The sequence below is a fragment of the Poecile atricapillus genome, chromosome Z (assembly GCF_030490865.1).
Source record: "Poecile atricapillus isolate bPoeAtr1 chromosome Z, bPoeAtr1.hap1, whole genome shotgun sequence".
In the NCBI taxonomy this organism is placed as follows: Eukaryota; Metazoa; Chordata; class Aves; order Passeriformes; family Paridae; genus Poecile; species Poecile atricapillus.
This window is the reverse complement of record NC_081289.1, coordinates 125,219,673-125,245,080: the sequence shown is the minus strand read 5'-3', so window position 1 is coordinate 125,245,080 and position 25,408 is coordinate 125,219,673. Positions and strand designations below refer to the sequence as shown.

Sequence of the window (25,408 nt, the reverse complement as noted above, 5' to 3'; positions counted from 1 at the left end):
TTCCTTTTTGAGTTAGGAACCAAGTACACCACTAGCAGAGACGTGCAGGAAAGATGAAACCCATCAGTGTATCTGATTCTGAATTCCGTCTTCAGAAGGACTGAAGAATACTGCACGGAGTTCTGGATTAGACAGAAGTGGTTGAAGTGAATATTAGGAGAACATTCTTTCTTTTAAAAGGAGCTCTTCTAAAAGAGTATGAATTAATCTACTAAAGAGAAGACATAGTGGTGACCATAATTAACAATGTAGATTTATTGTTTCTTGATTGTGCATTCAAACAGTTTACTAGGAAAGCTGATGCCTTCACCATACATGGTGTCTTTAGCGTATAAGTAGATTTCAGCACAAAGTTTCCTAAGTATTCTGGAGTTCCTATCAGTTCAGTGTTCACAGTCCTATCATACCAAGGCACAGCTTAACCAGAAATTCAAATGGAATCTTAGACTTATTTCACAATAAGTTTTCTAGATAAAATCATATTTTTGTTCTGAGTAGAATCTGAAAATTCTGGAGTTACAAACCATTTGCCTAGATCCTTTTCACTCTTCTGCAGAGGAAGGTTGCATCTCCTCTGGCAGTATCTGCATATAGTGCAGAAGAACAGTTTCCAGGCTGCAGAAACTTGGAAAAAAGCAGGCACTTACATAATTGATTACAAGCTAACAGTTGTGTTATATGAAACCTGAATGTAAATTTACTGCATGCAAAGACCTAGGCTTCAACGATGAAAGGGTCAGGTACAGACTATAGTCCCTTTGATTCTGCTCTGCCTTATCAGTTTGACATTTTCCTGTTTATAAAGTCAAGAGGCATTTCTAGTTCTGTTCCAGTGAATGTGGTTTGTGAATGTAGTCTGGCTTTCCTATCCAGTCAGCTTCCTCTTTAGCATGAAGCCTTTTTGGATTGCCTTTCTCACCAACCTAATTTGGCGAAGTGAGCCTAGAAATAAAAAATATGCAAAGTGTGGAGTTTGCAAAGAGCCAAGTATTGAAGTTGTTTATTGACCTAGTACTGATCATAGAAAGTGCTTTAAAAATATTTTGGAGTTAGACTTTCTAAGAATTAAGATTTTCTGTGTTCTGTACAAAAACCTCTTTCAACTGGGGAAAAAGAGGGGGTGAGGGAGCTTAATAATTGTCACTAGTTCATTGTTCATGCTGCAGTAGCGTTTAGCTAACTAAGAGAAAGAGTAAGTGGGTCCTCCTTACAGGTAACTTCTGATGTGCTAGACTCTGTTACTCCCAAATGCCATTTGTAACCTGCTCTCTCTGTGTTCCTGTCACTGTCTGGCACTCTAAATATTTTAAACATACAACCTTTTATTAACAAGTGTTATTCCTGCTGTGCAACTTCAATAAGAAAATGTTGCAGTATAGTATAATAGTATTGTAATGCAGCTTTTTACAGTGCTATCCCCAATTTATAGAAAAGCAATGGAGATACTTGGATTAAAAATATTTCTTTGTCTCTTTTCCCCCCTGTGATTTTCTTTTCAGGTAGAAAAGTAGAACTGTAGTTTTTTGTAGAAGCTGTTAATCTTTCAAAGTAGTCATCACCCAACAGTTCCAAGTCTTTTGCTTAGAAAATAATATATTCAGTAGTGGTATTACAGATGAAGATTAAGGTGCATAGAACAACTGCAGTGAAATGCCTGAGTGTCATGTTCCTGCATTGTAATAATTTCTGCAGTACATTGATCTTGATGAAATTTGAATCAATCAGAACCTAATTTGAAAGTGCAAAATACAAATTCTAACATCAGAAAAATTTGAATTTATTATCAGTTCTTTTCCACAGGTAACCATTGATGTTACCTGTGGATGGACACAAATAGGTATGAGCTGAAATAAAATTTAAATCAATTTACAGAAGAGCTATTTTTGCATTGAGGGAGGTTAAGAAGTGATTGCCCAGAGACGTTTTGGAGTCTCCATTTTTGGATATTCAAAACTTGACGGGACAGTGCTCTTGGCATCCTCCTATATTTGGCCCTCATTTGAACAAGTCTTCTGATCTTCAGAGGTCCCTTACAAGCTGTGATTCTGTGAAGACAAATATTTCATTTTATATTGGCACAATGATTTGCAAATGTTTGTTTCTTTTCTTCATTGTTATGACATGAGGTATTTGTAAAATGAAATTAATTTTCAGATCTAATAATATACGCTTATATACATTTCATGTATCTTTCACAACTGCATTGCTTGTCCAACTGAAAAATCAATATACTGAGATTCATTACTTGAATAAACTGAATTTTATAACACATGCAATATTTATTTGGCAGTACCTCTGTTTCTGATTCTCTTTTTGTGGTTCTCATAGCTAATTAGAATGTTAAAATTCAGATGAGGATTCCTTGTTTTATTATTCATTTACTTAACATATTTCTAATGTGGTCATAAAGTAAGACATCTACTAATGTTCTTTTATTATCCCTGCGAATGAAAGTACGGACTTTCTGAGGTCCTAAGTGATTTTTAAGCCATGTTCTTAGCATCAGTGAGTCTGTACCTTCCCTTTCTATCAAAATCTACTGCCTGTTAACTTTGATTCTGTTTATTCTGAGTGATTGTACATCTCAATAAATTATATTCTTGTTAACATTTCTCTTTGCAGTGAGGAGTTACGGAAGGAAGCTCGACAGCTGAAACGAGAACTGCTGGAAGCAAAGCACAAAAAAGAAGAAAGAGCTTTAAAACCCAAAGAGAAGGAAGGTAAGAGGTTTTGTATAGATCTCCAGTTAACATTCTGGTTTTAAAGTTTTTTTTTGTTTTGTGTTTTATATACATAAATGTGGACCGTTGTTGAAATGTAGATTATTTTTTTTTTCTTTCTGTAGGGATGGTAGTAATGATGCCAGTATGTAAGGAAATTGTATAGATAGTATTTGTTCTCAAATCAGTATAGTATTTCTTCTTCTAAGTGTTCTTTAGTTGTATCTGTGCTGTGACTTCTTAACTTGCAAGGCGTTTTTCACTTTCTGACTTGGAAAGGTTCTTAAATGCCAGTGGTTAACTTTGAGCTCAAAGCTACTAACTTCAAATTTTTATGTATTGTAAGACACCAATGGAACTTAAATTTAGAAAGTCACTACCATATTTGTTTTCCTTAAATGGAATCTTCAGCTGCCCACTTCTTTGTCACAGTTTTTATACTCTGTTGCTTTTTAATATGTATAAATTGCTACATTTATAATAGCGTGTAAGGTGCACATTTTAGTCCAGAAGGATGAAACACCCTTTATTAGCCAAACTGTAAAAACAAAAAAATGTCTTTAAACACTCTGGGGTTGCAAGACACACTTTGAGTGGATTCTTACTTCAGTTCTCAATACCATAGAAATACGAAAGAAAATATAAAACTATTTTTTAAAAAATTCAGATAATGTACAATTTGCAAATGTGGTAGAAAGTATAGCATGGTTTTTAGAAAAATTCATGGACTGTTGACTTACAGGTGAGCTTGATCAGTGGTATTTTGACAGTATAAAAATGCAGTATCATGAATTTGTGTATGAAATCTGGCACCAAACGTTAAAAATTGCTGAAAATGCTCTAGTAATCACTGAATGAGTATAAGCTCTCATGGGCAAAATAATGAATGCTGTACAAAAACCATTCATTACATAAGCCATGTAATAAAAGAACTGTGAGTAGAGGTATAGCAAAGGTAAAGTGTAGTCCTTACATACATATATGATATATTATGTTATAGTGCCATGTATGACAGTTCTTACTCTATTGCTTTAATTTATCCCTATTCTGGTGCCTGATGGTGGACTTCTTAATTTGAGGAAATTCACTTTTACAGTGAGAGACTAAAGTAATACTTGGGCAATAATTACTACTTTGGTACAGTTTGGAATACCTTTTATTCAAGCAAAGGGAGCTTATATACCAGGGTTGGGGGGGGGGCTTGTCTTTGAAATAAATAGCAGGCAGGCCATAAATCAGTTGAAAACCTGCAGGTTGCAGCTAATAGTAACAATAATCTTGAATAATATTAGCTTTCCTTTTTGTGATGGGAAGGGATCTGTTCCAGTGCCTGTTGAGAAAGATGGATGGCAGGAAAGAACCCATTGAACTAGTCAGTGGAGCACCTAACTAAAAATCTTTAAAATAAACGTGTTCTAAAATTTAAGGCAAAATTAAAAGGATGTTAAATGAGATGAAAGTAGTGAAGGATAAAATTATTAATGAAAATTTAGAGAAAGATTACAGGTTTGTATTAGAAAATGAACTAGACGTGAATCACAGTCTGATGTGGCTGTCACTGTGTGGTTGTTGTTATAAATGCAGAACCTTTGAAAGTGTGGTTGTATTATTGCACTCAACAAATACAAGTATTGTACCGCCAAAAAGGATAATGAGCAATTCGAAAAAGTGGACAAAACCACCCAAAACTAGCAGAACACTATTTGAACAAGTTTACTAGGAGACACTTGCAGATATGTGTAATTTATATAGGGAGGGGGATGGAAGGGTGAAATCTCAAGTCAAAGGAATGAAGCATACCTTTACTGTGAAACAGAATTTACAGCTGAGGAATAATAGAGTAGACTTTAGAAAGACTTAATCTTGAATATAATGAACTCTAACAGAAGTAGAAGTGTTGTACCGAGTAAGTAATTTTGCCCCAAAGTTAAAAGCACTCAGTCATTTTATGTTTGTTGGCCTGAATTTTCATCAGTACAATAGAGCTATCAATATGGAAGACGGTCTGCTAAATGTGTAATAGTTTACCTATTCCACTTTACGTATAAGAAATTGTACATATTTTAAAAATACTTCTATCAGAAAGTTGATGTGTAAGTAGGAATAGATTTTTCCATTGCTCTCTGCCTATCCTCTTGAGGAGTGTGGGATGGGGAGTTAGTTGTGTCATGCTGTATCAGGTATGCCTGTGCAGATGGTGCAGACACTTGCATTTTGTCTGCCTATTCTTTGAGCTGGCTGCATTAGGAAAAAATGTTAGTTCACAGGCTATGTAACCACATTAACATGATTTTATGCTTGATTAATAAACACGACATCTCAGCCAAAAATTGCAACCATAGTGGGAGAAATTCACTGAAGATCACAGCATAGTGAGAATAAGGCTTAGGTCATACTGGACAGGATTGGGTCTTATTCTGAGAGGATGCTAAGGAAGGGTCAGCAGCACGACATGTCTATTTTAAGTCTACTGCACAGATCTTTATTAGTATTGGCATCACATTCAGTATCACTTCTTCAAATTGTTCATATTAATGTTTACCTAATATTTTTCTGTATTTGGAGATTAGCTTATTTAAGAAAGACTGGAGAGGGAAAATTTAAGTGTTTACATTGTTTCAAGAGGTCAGAGAAAAAAAATAATTCCCTCTGTACATGTTTGATTATAACCAGTCTTCCAGTTTGTGAATAGTATTGTTGACTATGCCAGACTGCTGTCAAGACCTTACTTTAAATAAGATGTTTTTCTTTTATGTGACATTTGTTGTAGTGATGCCAGAAATGACATCAAACACTATAATTTGAGTGCTGAATTAATTCAGCATTTTGAAGTACTTGGTCAAATATTCAAAAAAGATGCACTTTTCAAAAGTTCTTCTGTGAATGTACTTCAGTGAAATATGCTTCAGACATATAGTGTCTGCCTAGTTAATTATATGTCAGTTTTAAACAGTAGTAATATTTAGGAAGCAATATTTTAGTTTTTCTTGTTAGAACATTTTTGTAAACTGATAATCTGTGGACAATGAAATTTAATTGCCATATGTGATCAAAAGCTGTTTTTTTTACAGAAAAGCTGTAAAATACTGTCTGAGCAGGGAAACCTAACAACTGATGTAAAAACCAACATTCAAGGGTAGGAATTCTATCAAGGCATGTAGTACCAAGGCATTTTCTGCTTTGTTTTTAATTGTGATATGGTAATCGAATGATTGAAATGTTTAGAAAATCCTCAAAATTAAGTGAGGATTCCAGTGTAAGATTATATTTTATTTCTATTTTATTATAAATTTTTATTAGAAAATATCAGGGGCACTCAAAGAAAAAATGTCTTACATGTGAAGATACTTTCTTGAAGTTTGGGACTTTAATAGGGTTTTGCACCCTTCAGAACACTCTGAAAATAACAAAATCCAAATTTTGATCGTTTGGGAACTTCACAGCACAAATGCATTAAGTATGAAGACTTTTTTCGGTATATACAGTTGAGCTGCATTGTAGCAAAGTATCCACCTGGAATGTGTCATCTTTGCAAAACTTTGTTTACTCCCACTGTTTACATTTTTTTATATTTAATCTCCTAATACTGAGCTGTCCCTAAGCAGTCCCCTTCCTGCTAAAGTGAATACTTTTTTCCTTTTGTCTCTCTGCAGAAAAAAAAGGACAAAACGTCACTGTAAACCAGCTTTGATTTCAGTAGTAATCTTAGGCATGTACTCAAAATCCATATTTTTGACTGTGACCATGTGCCTACCAAAGTTCAGAAAGCATTTACTAGAAACTTGAAGTTCACACTGTTTTGCAGATCTGCTCTGGTCTTTCAAATAAGTGTTTTGAAGCTCTAGGAATTACTTGCAAGATTTTATTATTTGAGTTGGCTAAATGAACTAGCAAGTTTGTTCTAGAACTGTTGCTTTTTTCAGAGTAGCAAACTGAAAATCTAGTAATCAGTCCAACCCAGGAAGCTCATTCTGTAAGCAAATCTATTCAATTGTTCACAGTTGCTAAATATTTCCTGACTCTTACCTAACTTCTTGGCAAACAGTGGCTCTTTAGGATCTTAGGCAGGCCAGAGCTATAGCAACATTAACTGAACAGTTCTTGAAGTTGCAAAGAAAACCGTAAGTAGAACTAGTCCTAAGCAAAAATATACAGGAAAGGATGTTACTGATTCTCTCAAGCATGAATTTATTTCATATTGGTTTTTGGTGTATTTATTTTTAAACTACACTAAACTATATTTTAAGTTTCAGATACATAATATTTAAAGTTGTAATAATTATTTTTTTCCTAATTCTGAAGAAGTGATTTATTTCTCTTGATTATTAATTATCCAAAGTGTCTCTAAGTTCTGCATTCATAACTTCTGATAGGAATTGCATTTTAATTCCTGAAATATTACAGCATATTAGAATTTCTTTTATAATTTGTGAGGATTTTATTTGGTTTGGAGCAAACACAACTTCTCATTTTAAGATTTCAGTCTCAGTAAGATTTTTAAAATGACTACTGCATACCTTTACAATTCCAAAAGAATGCAGTATAAATTGAATATTGATGAGCTGAATGTGGAATATATTGAACTAATACAGGAATGTGTTTTAGGCTTCCTATTTTAATTCACCAAAACATTCAATCCTAATTTCTTTCTCTTCAAACAAGAAGTTTTTGAGGTTTTTTCCCCTTTGGTATTTCGTCTAGCTATGCCATGCATTTCTTGGAATTTCTGTCCAGTAGTTCTTTTATCATACGAAATGTGTCATCTGAGTTGCTAAATAATACATATTGGATACTGAAGAAGATTAATGGGACCAGCGCATTTCAAACATACACAAACCCTGCTAAATAAACCAGGATGCCTTTTTATATATGCATCTTTTTACATTCTTCTTATCTTACCTCAGTTCTGCATAAACTCAAGATTACATATGAAAATTGCTTTACAATAGTTAATGGGATTACTTTAGCATATCAAGAATGTTTTGTAATGTAAGATACTTAAGTGTGTGTAAAAATCTTCATGTTATCTGTATCTCATCAAAGAAAACTCATAAATCTTTCATTGATCCTTTTCAATACTATAGGCTCTTGCTTTTTTATGGTGACATTAAATCTTCAGTATCAGCATGTGTTTTTCTCTGTCACAATATCTATTGTTTCTACCCTTCTGTAGAAGTAGGTATTGTTTCTACCCTTCGGTAGTGTATTTCTGGTAATACTTTCGCCAAACCAAATTCCTTTCTTTTTCCAGCAAGTGTTTTATGCACAGCTTCATTGTCTTTTTCTTAAAAAGGAAATAAAATCTGTAGAATTTTATACAGATTCTAATTACAAGAACAGTAATTACTGCAAGGTTTGTTAAAAAAAGATTGTACTGTGGAAAATTGTATGCATACTCTCAGACCTGCATTTGTGTGAAATTGTATCTTACCTGTGCCACAACTGGTTATGGCAAAGTTACCCTACCTGCAATGCAAGAAATGGAGCCCAGTCTTTAAAAGCAATATGAATTTGAGCATAAGCAGTGATCATGCTGTTCTGATACCACAGGCGTCTGAATTAGAATTCATATTTCTTGGTTTTATTAAGTGGAAGATAGAATTGCGGTTTTGAAATCAGAGCTCTTCTGATACATCTTTTTTTGAGTGTTTGTTGTATTGTTAAACGTACCAGATGCTTTAGGAATTAAGCTTAAAATTATCAAGCTTTCTTTTCTGCTTCACTTCTTATTAGGAACTGATCCATCCCTAGACCATACACTCATTTCAGTTCAATGCCCTTGGATCAAGTTTTGCCTTTATTATACTTCCTCAATTTTGTAGTTAAAAACTGACATTATTTGAACTGTTCATTATTAAAGTGTGAGCAAAATAAGGTCTGTATTTTTTTTTAAATTATTTTTTTGTCCTTTTTGGTTTAAAGACTTCAGAATTCCCTCCTTCGTTTCAGACTATCATTGTAAACCATGTCCCAAACCCAAAGTTTTAGGTGAGATTACACCATCATGTTGGCATGTAATGGCCATAATTTCAGGATAGAAGAATCTGTCTGAAAGAAAGTAAATTACTTAAATGATTTTGCCACAGTAAGATGAAGACTTTCTTGGTAGTAACTCAAGCTAGCTTACATAAATTGCAGGGTACTTATAAATTCTTTTGAAAGCAGGATGAAATGTATTTTCAATAAGGAAGGTTATGTGTTTTCTTTTTTTTTTTTCCCTCACTTTCCTTATTGACAGAATATACACAACAGCTTGTTCAAGCTAAAGAAGAAATTCTTTGCTTCATGATATTTACACTTTGTGGTAAGATAGGGAACAAATTTGCAAAATTCCTGTAACTTAATAACTGTAACTTGTGATACCTGAGTTGAATTTATTTGTTATTTCACTTCTGTGTATCCATGACATTTTTCATTCATTTTTGTCTGAATAAATCCTCTTAGATTAAGGAGATTAATACCAAAGTCAAGATCCTGGTACTTTTGCTGAATCAGCAAGCTGGACCTAAATTTGTCAAGCTTGATATGAAGGTCAAGTCCGTCATACAGTGCTGTATGTTCCTATTATTTTCAATTCAGCTGCAAAAGACTTGCAGGGAATCTAGGTTGCAGACTGGGAGATTTGAAGTTGCAGGCAATAATGTACTTTTACATTTAAAAAGGTTTCTTACCACCAAGTCTCTCTCTTCTGGACTTATTTCCTTGCTTGCTAATTACCAGTCAGACACAAAGTAACTTTATCAAATAATTCCTACTTATCAAAAACTGAATATATAATTTCTATTAAAAAATACTCTTCAGTTTTGTGATCACTGGAGTTTTCGGGTTTTAAAATGTTAATAACCCATTGATTTAGGGGCTCTTGAAAATCCTTCCTGTTTTGTTGCCTGCTTTAAATGTTGTGTGATAGGCTGTAAGACTTCATGAAGAAATAAAAGCATATTTTTAAGTCATTTTAGTGAAAGACTCAAAAATATGATGAATACAAGGGCACAGCTCTTTTCGTTGACTCACTCTGAAGTTAGTTCAAGTGGATCTGATTATCTTTTGTCTGAGTTATGAAAAGGCTTTCCTAGGAGGCAGAGAGCATGAAGTTGAGGATTAGAAAACCTCTGACAGGCAAAGACCCAAGACACAATAATCACAAAAGAGTCTTTAACTGCAATTTAAAATATTTGTTTTAACGGTAAGTGGCACACATAGGAGTGGGATAAAAATACACACAACTTATGGGGAGTTTTACTCTTTTTGTATGAGAATTGTATTTGAGCTGTACTACATTAAACTACATATTAGTCAAAAGACCTATATGACTACGGATCACATTTTTAAATTCGGCATATGTATATCGAAGGGTGGATTCCAGATTTAAATGTTTGTGGCCAGTTTGTGGCTGGCATTTTCATACATGTTCAAGAGCACTCTTCTCAGTTCTTTTGCTTGTCATAGATGGGCAATTATATTGATTATGGCATAAATGTGATTACCTTCAAAGCACTTATTTAGGTAAATGTCACCTGAAAGGATGTTTTTTATAAGGAAGCGGATGGTTTTGTATTTCAAATTATTTATCTAGGGGCTAAAGGTTAGTAAAAGAAGACATTATGTTGTTCCCAGATAGTCAACACTTTTGCTACATTTATTTATGCCAAAATTAATGCATTATTTTGACAGGGGCTTGGTCTTGAATTAGGAATAATTCTTTAATTAGTAGAAGAGATTGGCATAATAGGGGGAAATACTGAGCTTTGTCATTGTGTGTGATAGCTTTTTTAGGAACTTCTGTTCTCCTCAGTTCATCTGATACTATGCTGCAGGAGATTTTATGGCATATTTTATTTTATTCATGCAGCTGTTTAATCATTCCTAAATGTGTGTATATATGCATTTTTCTATTTTTATCATTCTGGAAGATATATTTTTCTTTCTTTATCTTACGGGTACCTGTCATACTCTGTTCATGATTATATCCAACATATCAACTGGAAAACAGCAAAAGAACCCAGCTCTGAATGGTATTAAGTATGTTTGATTGTTTTCCCTGGTACCCTTTAAATACAATGTAGAAAGGGTTTAGATGTTGTTTTAATGCAATGTAGAAATTAAGATAAAAAGGAAATAAGGTATTTTATTTGTAGAAATATGTAAACAAATATTTAAATGTAGATACATCATTACAAATATATTTCCTTTTATTACAAACTGCTGTATTTATAAACTTCATAGAAAACTTGAGTTGCGAGAGAAATTTAGTTTAGAGTTAATAACTTATTCTGTACAGCTGTCAGCAGTCATTTTAAAAACCTGATAACAACAAATTCATTTAGATTTACAGTTCACCAGGCAGTATGTCCTGAAATTTCTTGAAGCAGTTTTCTCCAAAAATATTTTCTATTCATCATTTGCAGTGGACATCCAGGGGCTTTATTCTTCTGTTAGTTACCAGAAGTAGCAATTATGTAAATATGTGTACATAAATTTTAAGTATACTAAATTAATATCTACAATATCTAAATGCTATTGAAGAAGAAGAAAATAATGTGAAAGTATGGTATTGATCAATTTTCCAGTTCAGTTTTTGTCCCATTAAGTTCTTCATTAATAAATTATTCATTAATAATTTAATGGGACAGTAAATACTCTACAGTGAAGACACTATTAAAAAGAGACAAAGATGAGTAGTTCTTGACTGACCCATATATCACTTTGGTATATAAAAAAGAGTTTTTTCCTGATTGACAAGATGTATTATTTAAAATTTAAATGTTACTGGGGTTTTTTTTCCCTATTGCAAAAACAAGGACTTGATTTGTGTCTGCTTCAGCCTACAGAAGAGGAAAACTGTGAATTTTCTATAAATTGTATTTGTCTACTTTTGAACATATAGTCGCAGAATATTAATACACATAACTTTTCAACTTGTACCAGATCTTCAGAAATGGAGGTCATCTGGTTAAAGGAATTTCAACAGTGTTCATCAGAGGTTTTATTTCTGTTATCCTGCTTTCCCTGGCTCCACAGTAAAATATAATTGAAACAAAAATCTTTTGACTCATTCTCTGCCCAGTACAGTGTTGTGTTTTTCATTTCAGCAAGTAGCAAATCATTCTACTGCTGAGAAAGCAGTACAATTGAAATGTTTTATGAGAGTGTTTTGCCTGGTATTTTATCTCCAAGAAGACATTAAATCATGAAACCAAATTAAGTTTGTTTAACCAAATATGTTTCTCTATTCAGAAGAGGAACCTGCTCCAAACAGTGTTGTTGAAGAATACCTTCAGGAGAAGAGAAAATATGAAGACAAGCGAAAGCAGCAGCCAAAGAAAGGCGTTTCCCGTGAAGATCAGGTAATACTTTAATAGCCTGAAATCAACAAAAATCCAGAAAATTAATTATGCTCATTTTTTAATATGTTTGTCTCTTCATTTGTATTAAAGCAAAGTTTTAAAATCTGTTTCATTTTCCATTAAAAGAAAGTTATTATTCATAAAAATAAATATTTTAATTACCCAGGTAGACAGGTAAGTGAATTTTCAATGTGTATTTGAAAGGACTCCCAGTTTAGTTACTAAAGACTTCTAAAAATGAATGCTAGTCAAGAAGAGGTGTCCTTGATTACATTTGTGAGAGTTTGCCTTTCTTCACCTTATGTTTTCCTTGCCGTAAGGTAACAGTGGGACAGAAGTTTACACATTTGGCATTTGTTCTAGCTGGGGCTTTTAACATTTTAAATTATGGTTTAAAAATATGAAATTCATCAATACTTCTTGTTGCTGTGAAATGAAAGAAATAATTTATAAGCGCTATAAAAAGAGAAGCTGTTGTAAATACAATGAAAATTATTATTCAAAATCAGTTAGGATGTCTGTAGATTTTAGTAGGCAAATATGAGCAAAGTAAGGTTTGCCTTACAAAAGTTGGGTTTTTTCCCTAAAATAGGAAGGTCTTAAAATGGTTAAATACATGAAACTGCCTACGAATTGGAAATACCATCAACTCAAAATCTGTGCTGTACTTCAAACACACTGGTTTGTAATTCCATGTCAGTTCAGCTACAAAGATGTTCCTGTTCACATGTTGAATCTAGAAGAGATTGGTAACTTGAGGCTTAGTAACTTCAAAGCAGCATTTGGCAAACCTTTATACATGCTGCAAGCTGATTTAGCTCTAAACTAAGAAGTTTATGGAAACTTTGTACATTCAAAATCCCGTTATCTTTAAATCAAGGAGTACTAAAGCTCTGTTGGCAGTGTGGAACAAGGGACTTAAAACCATGTCTAATGAATTTATATCAGACCTGTCCTGGACATCACCGGAAAACAAGATGAGATGATAGGAATATATATTCTAATAGATCTTAATTTTTATTAACGTAACCCTACTGGCAACTATTCAACAATAATTAATCAAGTTCTTTGAAATCCATTTGACTTGTGGAGAGCCTCTTCTGGTCTCACACCCCTTGTAACTGATCCTACAGCAAAATACCATTTTCCATCCTCGGTGCAATTGTTAAGGAAGAGGGAGAAAAAGTATGTTTCCCTAAAATACTAGATAATGGAAGACTTAGCCCTCCTATTCTACAACGGTCAAATTATTAAGTTATATAGAAGCACAGTATGGCATCTAGTGACTCACTGCAAAAATGCCTACTAAGGTATTTCAAATTATTTCTGTCATCAGGTCTATTCACAGGAATACTGTCACTAGAGAAAATTAGACAAGACACAAGGATCATGGGGGTTTTTTTGGTCACAGTTTCATATTAAAAGGGTCAGTTTGTTTCCTTCTGATGACCTAGGCAAAGATTTGCTGTCTCAGGTGTTGCAAGTACAGTGTTTCTTTGCAACAGTATGGAAAGCTATATAACTAGAATGATTTGCAGGCCCAAATAGCCTCAAAACTTTCCTCTCTCTCATCTTAAACAGAAGATCAGACAGAACATAAAGAAAGTAAATGCAAAAAAAGTCCTCCAAAATCTGCCCTTGGCAGTGCTAAAATATGTTTTTGGAAGAATTCAAAAGCCAGGAAACTCCTCAAGTTAAGATTGCTCCCAGAAGGAAATTTGATTCCAGTGAACACTTCTGGTATTTCCTATTTCTGTTTTCTATTCTTGTTTAGTTTTTATTCTTTTAAATTTGAAAAACTTGACCAAACAAACCTATACAGCCATACAGAGGTGTTTTACAACATAGGTTGCCAGCCTATCACCTACAAATCAAATGTAGTCTGCCACATAAATTCAGTTAGGCACTTACTCCCTGATGCTTTCATTTTCAGGAATGTCTCAAGTATCAGCAAAATAAAAAGCTGTGGGCTGTGCAAATTATTCATATGCTCTGCTTTTTTTTTTTAACAGCCCCTCTCTACCATCACAAGGCTCAGGCATATGACTTTTGTATAATCAAACTCCCATTTGAGGTGATCAGAAACAACAACTGTGGTATGATCATTGGGTCTCATCTGAGATTTGGTGACTTCATTATCTGTGAGAGATCAGGCAATGTCTGAGAATAGAATAGCAGATTTAAATGAGTATGAGCTTTATGTGTGCAGCATAAGAACTTGTATCTGTAGAATTAGTTAAGCTATTCCTTTTATTTGGGACACATCTTTGAATTTTTTCAATTTCCACACATAATTTAAAAGACCATTAATGTAAAGTATATAAATATTAGTTAAACTGTGTCTTCAGGACTTGAATGGTTTGTAATTCATACAGTGGATCGCTTTAAAAGAGGACAGTAGTGGGTTCAGAAAGGAAAATTCATTGTCAGCAGTGTTATTTAATCAGCAGTTTTATTCTGTAAGTAGCCACAAGTATTTGTTCCTTAAATATGCATTTTTTATTTCACTAGATGGTAGGAGTAAAGCTTTTTACACCTGACAGGCAGCTCCCTTCTTGCTGCCTCAGTATTGCTTGTCCAGTCACTCAATGACTGCGCTCCATGCAGTCCTGCTCTCACACCCACCATCGCCTCTTGTTCTCTCACTCACCTCTCTAAAGGGTTTCTTCCAAATTCATATGAAAGATTTCTCTCATTGTACTTATTCTCAAAATAATAAAAACGTCGTATATGCCTGTTGGTGTGTAGAGATAATACAACTTCTCTAAAACCATGTGTGTAATTTCAGACACTGGCATTATTGGACCGATTTAAAACAAAGTTAACCCAGGCAATTGAAGAAACTCCTGAAAATGAGCTTTCCGAACCTGATGTAGATAATGATGAAGGATGGTGAGTTTTTTTGTTTACATTTCTATGTTTACAAATAGAAATTCTGCTATACTAGCATAGTCTCATTGCTAAGCATAAATTTGAGTAGCAGGAAACGCCAAATGTGAAGTCAGCTGCTTGATTAGGAGTCAGCTAAAAGGTACTGGTTCAGCACTCTGAAAAATAAGGCATGAGAGTAGATGACATTTAGCATTCTTTAGTTTTAAATCGTTCTAAAACTGTGTGTTTGGGATGGTAAGTATTTTTAAACGATGGATGAGATGAAGATAGACTGACTCATCTGAAGTGTAGGGTGACCCCAAGGCAGTGAGGGCTTAAAGTTGATAAAGCTACTGCCTCAGTGTCTCCAAGTCAAGGAATCAGCGTGTACCCTGTTGTCTCACATTCATCTTTCATTCAAACTACCCACCTTAGGTAATCAAAGGAATAGAAATCAATATGATTTCAAGTGTGATCTTGAAGCTCTAGGCTGCATGCTGTTAAACACTCCTAAAAGTTTGCATAATGCAAAAATGCATAAAATGCTTCAAAAAAAGAAAATAAATCCTAGAAAAAAGTTTTGTAAGAATATGTCATCCGTTTATAAGGCAAACGCTACAGCTGGTCCAAGAAAATAGGCTGTCTATGCCTATTTTTTCCATAGTTGTCTGCATAAGCCATTGGAACTACAGCAAAATTACCAGTAAAATAGAAACTTTAACAAAGTTCTTGGCAAATGTTTTAAGACAACTGGTATTTCTGTATCTCATATGACTTAAAATTATTTTGTTGCTTCTTCAAACAGTGTTTTCTTCCTTCATTATGTCTTTTCCTACCTCATGCTCTTTGAGGATGAGAGATAACATACAATAGAAATTTCAAGATCCTTGGATTTCACTGATATTTTGAGATCTTTCTGAGTTACCAAAATGCTTCTAAGTCCTCCCAGAATTATAGTATAACTATTTCAGTTGGAAGGGACCTACAACAATCATCCAGTCCAACTACCTCACAGCTTCAGGAATGGCCAAAAGCTATAGCATGTTGTAGAGAGCATTGTCCAAATGCCTCTTGAACACTCACAGGCTGGGGACATTGATCTCCTCTCCAGGAAGCCTGGTCCAGTGTTGGCCACTCTCTTGGTAAAGAAATACTTCCAAATTCCCGGTCTAAACATCCCATGTCCAGTATAAGATTCCTTTACCTGAGCCTTTTTATGAACTTGATCTTCATGTCAAATATTTTCTTGTCACAGTAATATGAACAGTCTTTTAAATACTTTATACATAGACTTCAAACATATCTTTCCTATTTTTTTTCTGAATAACTACTGATATCCAATTGTCAGTAATGCACTGTCACTCCTACTGAATGAAGAAGTGCATAATTTCAGATTATGAAGTTTTATTTTTGTTCAGAAAACAATATTACATTAAGAATTGCACTAAAAAAATACTTAGAATAATCTGAAACTACATAATAGACTAATAATTAATATCATATTAATTTTGTAGTTCAGTAAGTGTTCATGTTAACTTTACAGACAGATGAGACAGTCTATTTTCGAATAATTTACTATGAGGCCAAGTAAATTGTAAGATGTATGTTACACAAATTTCCTATAAACAACATTAACAAAGCAATGAAATCTTCTGAAAGCTATTATTTATTGTGTAAAACACTAGTAAAGTTAAATTGCATATTTTGGATTAAGTGTTTACATTTTCAGTATATCTGTTGTATAGGAATATTTGAGATAACGATAATGACATCACATTTTAAAATTCTTTCTTAGTGTGAATCTACTTCTCAAAAGACAGTAATTTTACTTCATTTGATTTTTGTGAAATAAAATTAGTGTATGGCATATGCATATATGATAAACACAAACAACATGTTTCCTCCAGGCCATGTTGTAGGTTATGGTTGTTGTTTTTATGGGAAGGCAGAGCCTGCCAGTATGCTTTGCTCTACTGTCAGGGTGTGTTATCTGAGGTAAAATGATTGCCTCTAAGACATTTTTATGTGTCCATGAGTGGCCACACATGGAGGTATAATTTTCATTCTCTGTCAAGATAGAAACCATTACCAATTTGTTATGTTTTCTTTTGTTTGGCAAACTTCTCTCTGCATATTTGGCTGAGCTGCTGTATTGGCATGGTGCATAGCAGACATTTGGGCACTTTTCAGCAGCATTCTACTTTTTATGCAATAAAAAATGAAGAAATATGACTCTATTGTAAACAGTGTGTATGGTGTTTGATAATTATTACCAGATTTTACTGTCTAAGAACGCATCTGAGGAACTGTTGTGAGGAGTGCTGAAGAGAAATGCATAAGACTAAGTTTTAATGTGGGATATCAGAATCTTTGCTGAGACATTTTATTGCAACCTCTGCTGTTCTGTGAGAATTATCTATATTTGTCTGCAGCAATCAAAATCCAATTTCTTTTACCAAATTCCAAAATATCATAATAAGCATGATATCTGCTCAAAGAAGGGATCAAAGAATAAAAATGTCTGACAAAAGTAAATGGACACGATTTTACAGCATCTGGGTACCTTAGAAAGACATTCTTCATCTGAGTTCTTCCAGGCATTATTTCCCTTGTGGCTTCATGTTGAGAACTAATCCTTGTGCTTTCCTCTTAATGTTTGGTTAGATGTCCTCACTACTATTTAATCACTAGTTGTTCTTTATTTGTTTTCAATCCAAATAAGAAGGACTCAGACGCATTACTAGATTCTTCTCGTTCTTAAAGTTTGTGTAGAGTGCTGCAGAGGTACATAGAGATTATCTGGCAGAACTCAGCCAAATCTTGGCTTAAAATCTTAACCAAGATGACTTTTCCCCAAAATGTAGGTGAGGTCAATCACAGTTGCAGTGAGGTGTCATTTGCTTAGAAACGAATATTATGAAAACCAAACATGTCACAGCAGATGACCTATCTGGAATAGTTTATTTCTTGATACTTGTCACTTGGATTACTTGATAGGCCTGAATTTTAAAAAGAAAATACTACACAGGCTACGCTTATTCAGAACATTGCCGCTACTTATTTTGTTTAGGACTTACCGTAACACATGCACTTGCATGCCTGTGATACCCATTCAGGTAGTAATGACACTTCAGGGTTCTAATGATAATATCAAATAGTTACAACTGTAGTCAAACACAGATTTCATTCCAGAAGGTGTTACAGCAGCTGCAGATAATGAAACTAATGATGCAGATCCTGTGAACATGACGAAGTATTTTTCATAGAGAGAATCCAGCAATTGGATAAAAAAATTCTGATGCAATGAATAATCAAAAATTTTTTCAGCTTATCTGTGCAAAATATTCCTCTTCAAATAGGATAAGAGTCATACTTAGTACTGTAAAATACCCTTTGATCAAGTAATTCTGAGAGTTCCAAGTGCTTTTTTTAAAAATGTGAAATCTGAGACAAGATACAGCCCTCAGCTAAGTCTTTGCCTGTGTTCAGTGGAAGGATTACTTTTTTGTTTCTATTTTTTTTATGCCTGGTTTACAATCCTTTCTAAGCCACAAATCCTTTCCTATTGAATGAATGGTTGCCTGAGTTCTGTCCTACACCCATACTGTTGATTACTCTTACTGGAACTTTGCCATTGCACTTTTAAAATTGTATCCCATTTTTCATACTGCTACTCCTTTTTGCCAAAATCACATGAATTGTAAATACTCCAATAAACATTCAAAACTTCATATTATACATATGTTCTGTAATTGTATTCTTCTCCAGTATAGTCATAAGTGGAAATGAACTAACCAACCATTACCACATTAAGCTTTTCACTTTGACATTAAACTAGGCTGTCTACTCCTAAAATCAGGGCTCTCCAGATGAATTTTTAGGAACCTTACATGCTTGTGAAATGAGAGAAACATATCTACACTTTACTATATGGAATACTAGTTTTTCTGGAAGGAACAGATTCTCTGCTATAAAAATACATGTCCTAAACCAAAATCCTGGACTTACACTCTTCTGTCTCTGATCTTTTAAAACAAGTGGAGGTTTCCTGAAACTGCAAGATTCATTGGCATGCTGAAGTATAACTGGTGCTATGACAGCTTTTGAGTTGGTGGAATTTTCAGTTGTAAGGAAGCCGCCACATTGCTTTTTGAAAACTCACCTGGTTGCAAAATCAATTTAGCATATATCTATGTAGGATCTCCGTTATTTATACAATCTCACAGACAAAATGCACAAAAAGGTTCAGGAATCGCCTCCAGTACCATTCTTGAATTTAAAACTTAATTGTCCTTATCAAGTAACTGAAAACTCAAAATTATCATTACTCCATACCACTAAAATAGCCTACATTGACATACATGACAAAACCAGTCAAGTTTACAGAACCTTATAAGACATGGAAGACACATAGGTTAGGAAATCGTGATGAGTTATTTTTTGCATGGATTGATTGAGAACACATGCCTGTTCATTCACTTCTTGGGACTGATTCTTGTTAGTGTCTTTATCCATGACAGAGGCAGTAGGACAGAGTGTACCCTCAGTACATTTGCAGGTGACAGGAAGCTGAGCAGTGCAGGTGACACTAAAGACATGGAGGCCACCCAGGGGCACCTGGACAAACTTGAGAACTGGGTTCACGTGAACCTCATAACATTCAACAAGGCTAAGGTGCTGCATCTGGGCCAGGGCAATCCCAGACAAGAGTGCAGACTGGGAGCAGCCCTGCCAAGAAGGACTTGGGGGTGCTGGTGGGTGAGAGGCTGGACATGACCCAGCCATGGGCACTCCCAGCCCAGAGAGCCAAACGTGTCCTGGGCTGCATCCAGAGCAGCGTGGGCAGCAGGGCCAGGGAGGGGATTCTGCCCCTCTGCTCTGCTCTGCTGAGACCCCACCTGCAGGGCTGCATCAGCTCTGGGGTCCCAGCACAGGAAGGACCTGCACTTTTTTGACCTGCTCCAGGGAAGGAACATAAAAATGACTGGGGGCTTGAATATCTCTCCTGTGAGAAAAGGCTGAGAGAACTGGGGTTGTTCAGGCTAGGTAAGAAAAGGCTCTGGAGAGACCTTATTGTGGTAGGTATTTCAGTAATTAAATGATGATTAAAAGGAAGAGAGAGAGTGACTTTTTACTTGGGCAGATAGAGCCAGGATGAGGGATAATGATTTTAAATTACATGCTAGGAAGAAATTCTTTACTTAGAGGATAGAGTATCTAGAACAAGTTGCCCAGAGGGGTGGCAGATGACTCATGGCCATGGGGTTGGACTGGGTGACCTTTAAAGGTCCCTTCCAACCCACACCATTCTATGATTCTATAATATGAACATTGCATTGAGGTGATATTCTGTTCCTGCTTAAAAACTATTTCCATACTGATAATCTGAGTTCTAATAAATATGGTTTTACATTGTTACTTCTTCAGTTTTGACTTTTCTTTCAGTTTTGATGGAAGATGCCAAATTCATCCTGTTGGATCTTCAATATTCAGTGTATAAACTGCAATATTAATATGTGAAAGTTGTACCTTACCAGATGAACATGATTATGTGAAGTGCATTAAAATTGCTGCCACCAGGGAATCAGCCAAAATCTGTATCATCCTCTGTAGAAGGATTTGGTCTGCTATTAATCCATCAGTTCACAAGTCAGGGCTGAAAGCAGACCCCCGGTTGATTTTAGAGCTTGTGTTACAGTGAAGCCCAGTAATTTTTCCTTCATTCTGCACCTGGCTAGAAGTTTAGGGTTTCTTCTTCAGGATTCAGATCTCATCATTGGTCTTTATCTGCTCTCAGTAATGCACTCTGCAGCCTTTCAGAATTTGACTGAGATTGCCAGCATGCTATATAGTTCATTTAATTAATGCCAGTGCTTCATAACTGAACCACTGCAGTGTTTCCTGGGTGGAATGTAAGGTGTTACATGTGAAACATAAAGCTTCTTAATCTTCAGAAGAGATCAGCTTTTTCCTTCCCTGTGGAGTGCTGTCACAGCTGTAACTAAGCGACAAATGTAAATAAGTCACTTAAGTATTTTTGGAAGTATGTCTAGACTCTGAAACTTAGTATTTCTTTTTATTTGAAATAACATAAATCCATTCAGCTTTCAGATATACTGTGGGACAAGAAAGAATGAGTAAAATGGGAATTTGGAATGAGGTGGTAGTTTTTCACATGGTTTTTCAGTTTAAAGTTCTTCTGGTTACTTACCTTTGTTGAGTCTAAACTATTCTAAATGTTGGTTAATTTGAGGTATAGGAAAAATAGACTTTTAAATCAAAGGGAAAAAGTCAACACCTGAAAATACTTTCCAATTTGCACAAAAGGTTGTTGTGAAAACTGTGTCACATTAAAGGTATTTTAAACAAAAAGGTATTTCATGTCTCGCTAAATGGATGGTTTCATGTCCATGTTGTGTAATTACTAGTGTTGTAGAGACTATCATACTCTAAGTTATTGGTAAAAAATCTTATGTAATATTACGAGGATCAAAATTAATTCAAGTGACTTTAATGACATGCCTATTTTAATACATTGTTTAAAATCTCATGTATATTAGAACATATTTTAAACATATCTTCTCAGTCAAAAAGTATTTTGATTTGCACAGTGGTACTTTACACAGATCAGATCACCTGATTTTAGCAGAAATTGAAGATAATAAAATCTGGTTTTATTAATGTATTGGTTCTGTGGACAAAATACTCACAGCAGTTCAGTGCTAACCATTTAAAGTGAAGCCTGGTTTATATAAGTTAGATACTGTAATCTGTTCCAAATTCTGAATTTCAGGAAACTGTCACTGAGGCCACTTAAATATTGTGGGAATATTGGGTGCTAATACTGAGCTCTTTTTGCCAGGACAATAATTGCAATTTGAGTGTACAGTTTTTTACTCTGTTTGTAGAGATAGTTTTATTTTACTCCAGAACAAACAAAAAATAAATCTGTATGCTGAATGAAGGTATTCTCTATTCAGCATCAATAGTTATTCACTCTATCTTCTTTAAGAAATGTTTTTGTTCATAATACAAGGAAGTCTCCTTTCAGAATATTTTTTTTGTGATTGCCATTTTTTTAATGATTGGTTTCTTGAAAATGTGGCACTATCAGGAGTGGAAACACACAATATTTTACTTACCTTGTATTCTCACAGTAAAAGGTTTTGTAACAGAGAGTTTAGGTCTTAAAACAGTATCAAGGCATCACTTTTGAATGTCTATTGTAGAGTATAGGCTAGAATTGGTTTGGGCTTGGGTGTTTTTGGATTGAAATAGCAATATCAGAATCAGGTAAATCTTAAAGTTAGCCAGACTGTTTTTATCTTACCATATTTAATTTCTGTTAAGAACTAAGTCACGTTGTACACTGTTAGTATTTAATCCATATACATTTGATAATCTGTTCCATTTTATTTCCAGGATTTCCTATATGCAGCATATACTATTGAAATTTGCAGGGTGAAGTTCAAGATAAACACCTAAAAATACTGGTTGTATTTCTTTTATAAACTTTGTATTATATACATTTTATAAAATGCAGCGCTTTTTTTCCCTACAAAAACTTGAATTTAGGCTTATGAAATATGGCTTCCTCAAGATTAGCACCAGTCTTTGCAGCTTCAGTTGCAGAAGCTTAACTGTGACAAGCACAGTAAACCCCTGAAAGCTAAGCTGCAGTCTGTTTTACATGCTGATGCTAGCTTGGAGAATGACAGAAAAAGTGCTGCTGTAATTTATGCCAGTGAGGCACAAAGATGGATTAAAGCCATGTTTGCTCCCCTCCTCCCATCCAGACTTGAGCCAGTGTTCCTTCACTAGTCTGGAAAAACTGGCTCTATATTAGGTCTCTCCTGCTAAGGCCATTGATTTACTCAACTACATTTTTTAAAAGTTGACAAAATACTTGATTGTTACAAAGGATAAATGAATGCCAGAGGTCTGTATTAGAAACACATTGGAAAAAGAGGTTTCTTTTCTGTTTGGCAAAAAAAAGAAGCGTTTGTTTGGGTTTTAGTACTGCCACTAACCTTTAAAGGAAGAAAGGAAAAAAAACCCTTCTGCTGTAAATCTTTCTTTTTTTCCTCCAGTTTCGTCTCCACCTTCACCCCTGTACTGCTAGAATATGGTCAGACTTTGCTTGATCAGTAAATGCCGATCCCTACCCCACTGCTTCAGTCAATAATTCATATTAACAGATCTGCTGATGTTGTCTACTGATTGCCTCTAGCTGTTCAGCATGTCTCAGAGCATTTGAAGTGGGGATTTTTGCTTGTTTATTTTTTGTTAATGCCTCTATATCTGAGCTTATTTGGATGAAGCATATGAGTTTTGGCTACTGTTTGACTTAAATTCAGAGATGATCCATGCTTCAGTCAAGGCATATCTAGTGTTAGATATACTGTCTGGAAATCTGACTTTTTTATTGCCAAAAAATCGAGTGAAGAATGAAGAAATAACCTTCTAAATCTTTATTAGCCTGGCTTAAGTTTTCTGCATGTTTACACACCTTTTCAAGTACCCTAACTTCATCTCATTGAATGACATATTTAAGAAGTAAAGATTTGGATATATTCAGAATGAGAGAGAGAGGAGCAAAAGAAAAGGGAGGGTGTCCAGAGAAATCTGAATGTTTTGAAAATCTCAGTATTTTTATGCTAGAAAAGTACTCTTTTCACTCCAACTCTGTGGTGATACAATAATGCCTGACTGCTTGTGTTAACTTGGGGAGGTGATTTGCTGACTGACTTCAGAGTATCAGATGTTGTACAAGCTATTGCCAGAGACAGGATACTAGACTGGATGGATCACTGGTCTATTCTGGTATGGTGGCTCCTTACAGTCCTTGGAGTAAATGCTGTGTAGAGCTTTTCTGTACTGGTGTCCTGTCTGGAACAACATCTGGAGTTTTCATTTCAGTCTTCCATACCAATGTACTCTACCAGGAGCAGTTGCTATTTAAAGCTTCCATCTTCTTGCATCAACTACATAACATTTTTGTGGAAAGGTCAAGGATGTAGTGTGAATATACTGTATATATAAATTGTTACAGAACAGAAGCGATATCAAGATAGGATAACAGAATTTTATGTAGAAAAATATTTATTGCTTGAAAAGTAAGTCATTATAGTTTTACATAGTTCTCCTGATACTATGAGAACTCATCACATTTTCCCTAACATTATCACTGAATAAGGTGAGCTTTTTCGTAGTTAAGGTGATTTCCCCTCCTCTTAGAAGATAACTTAAAATTAAATGTTCTTTCAAGAGAACAAGATTTTTAGTACTATATTGAACAATCCAAGGATACAATACTATATTAGTGTACACCAAGATTGGGTTACTTTGTGCCTAGTTTTGCAAAAACTGGTATCTTTTTAACTGGGGTTCTTTTTAAACTGGAGGTCCCATTTTTGTGACCATGAATATTTTGTGATAAAATTAAGCATTACATTCAAATAAACTATCTCAAAAATTATTATTTTAGAAATATGTGCAGAAGTTCTGTTCTCATCATTTTATGCTGTAGGCCAACACAGAGAGAAAATATAAACAATTAACTCCTTGGTCTGTGGATGACCCAAAAGTTCCTGGTCTTTCTGAAGAGGTTAAGCCAATTTTCAGTCCTCCAGTAACTGTAATATACAAATTCAAAGGACTAGTTAAAGCTAACAGAAGTGTACAGGCTTTGTATAATATTTTTAAAGTGTGTTTTCATCAGTTTTACTTGGTTAACACTGAGGAGGTTTTTGCTTTGTGCAAGAACAGCAGTAATAAAAAAACCCTCCATTGTTGTCATGGTTTAACCCAGCCATCAGCCAAGCACCAGGCAGCTGCTCAGTCACTGCCCCACCAGCAGAATCTGAGAGAGAATTGGACGGGTAAAACGTGAAAAACTCTTGGGTAGAGATACACATAGTTTAATAGGAAAAGCAAAAGCCCCACAAGCAGAGTAAAACAAGGAATTCCTCACTTCCTATGGGCAGGCAGGTGTTCAACCATCTCCAGGACAGCAGGGTCCCATCCTGCATGACAGGAATAACTTGGGAAAACAAACACCATCACTCCAAACATCTCCATTTCTTCCTTCTTCACCCCACTTTGTATACTGAGCATGATGTCACATGGTCTGGAATATCCCTTTGGTCAGTTGGCATCACCTGTTCTGGCTGTGTCTGCTCCCAACCTCCGAGGCACCCCCTGTCCTCTCACCAGTGTGGCAGCACGAGAAGCAGAAAAGGCCTTTGTTCTGTGTGAGCTCTGCTTAGCAATAACAAAAGCATCACGATATTATCAACCCTGTGTTCAGCACAAATCCAAATTACAGCCCCCACATCAGCCACTGTGAAGAAAGTTAACTCTACCCCAGTGAAAACCAAACAGTTGAAGGCTGAAATATTATAAGCTGATAGACTTGGGTCTTGCAGTTAACCTCAGGAGAGTGCAGGGGAGGAGCTGTGTTTATAGCGA

General features: G+C 34.9%; 1 protein-coding gene across 1 annotated transcript in view; it reads left to right on the top strand.

Annotated features, from left to right (window-relative positions):
- The window catches only part of CWC27 (CWC27 spliceosome associated cyclophilin), a 100,259-nt gene that overhangs the window by 67,872 nt on the left and 6,979 nt on the right, over window positions 1–25,408 (top strand). Inside the window, exons 11-13 of the mRNA XM_058827804.1 lie at window positions 2,623–2,720; window positions 11,958–12,067; window positions 14,856–14,959. Coding sequence (XP_058683787.1) covers window positions 2,623–2,720; window positions 11,958–12,067; window positions 14,856–14,959 — 312 coding nt within the window. The remainder of the gene's footprint in view (window positions 1–2,622; window positions 2,721–11,957; window positions 12,068–14,855; window positions 14,960–25,408) is intronic.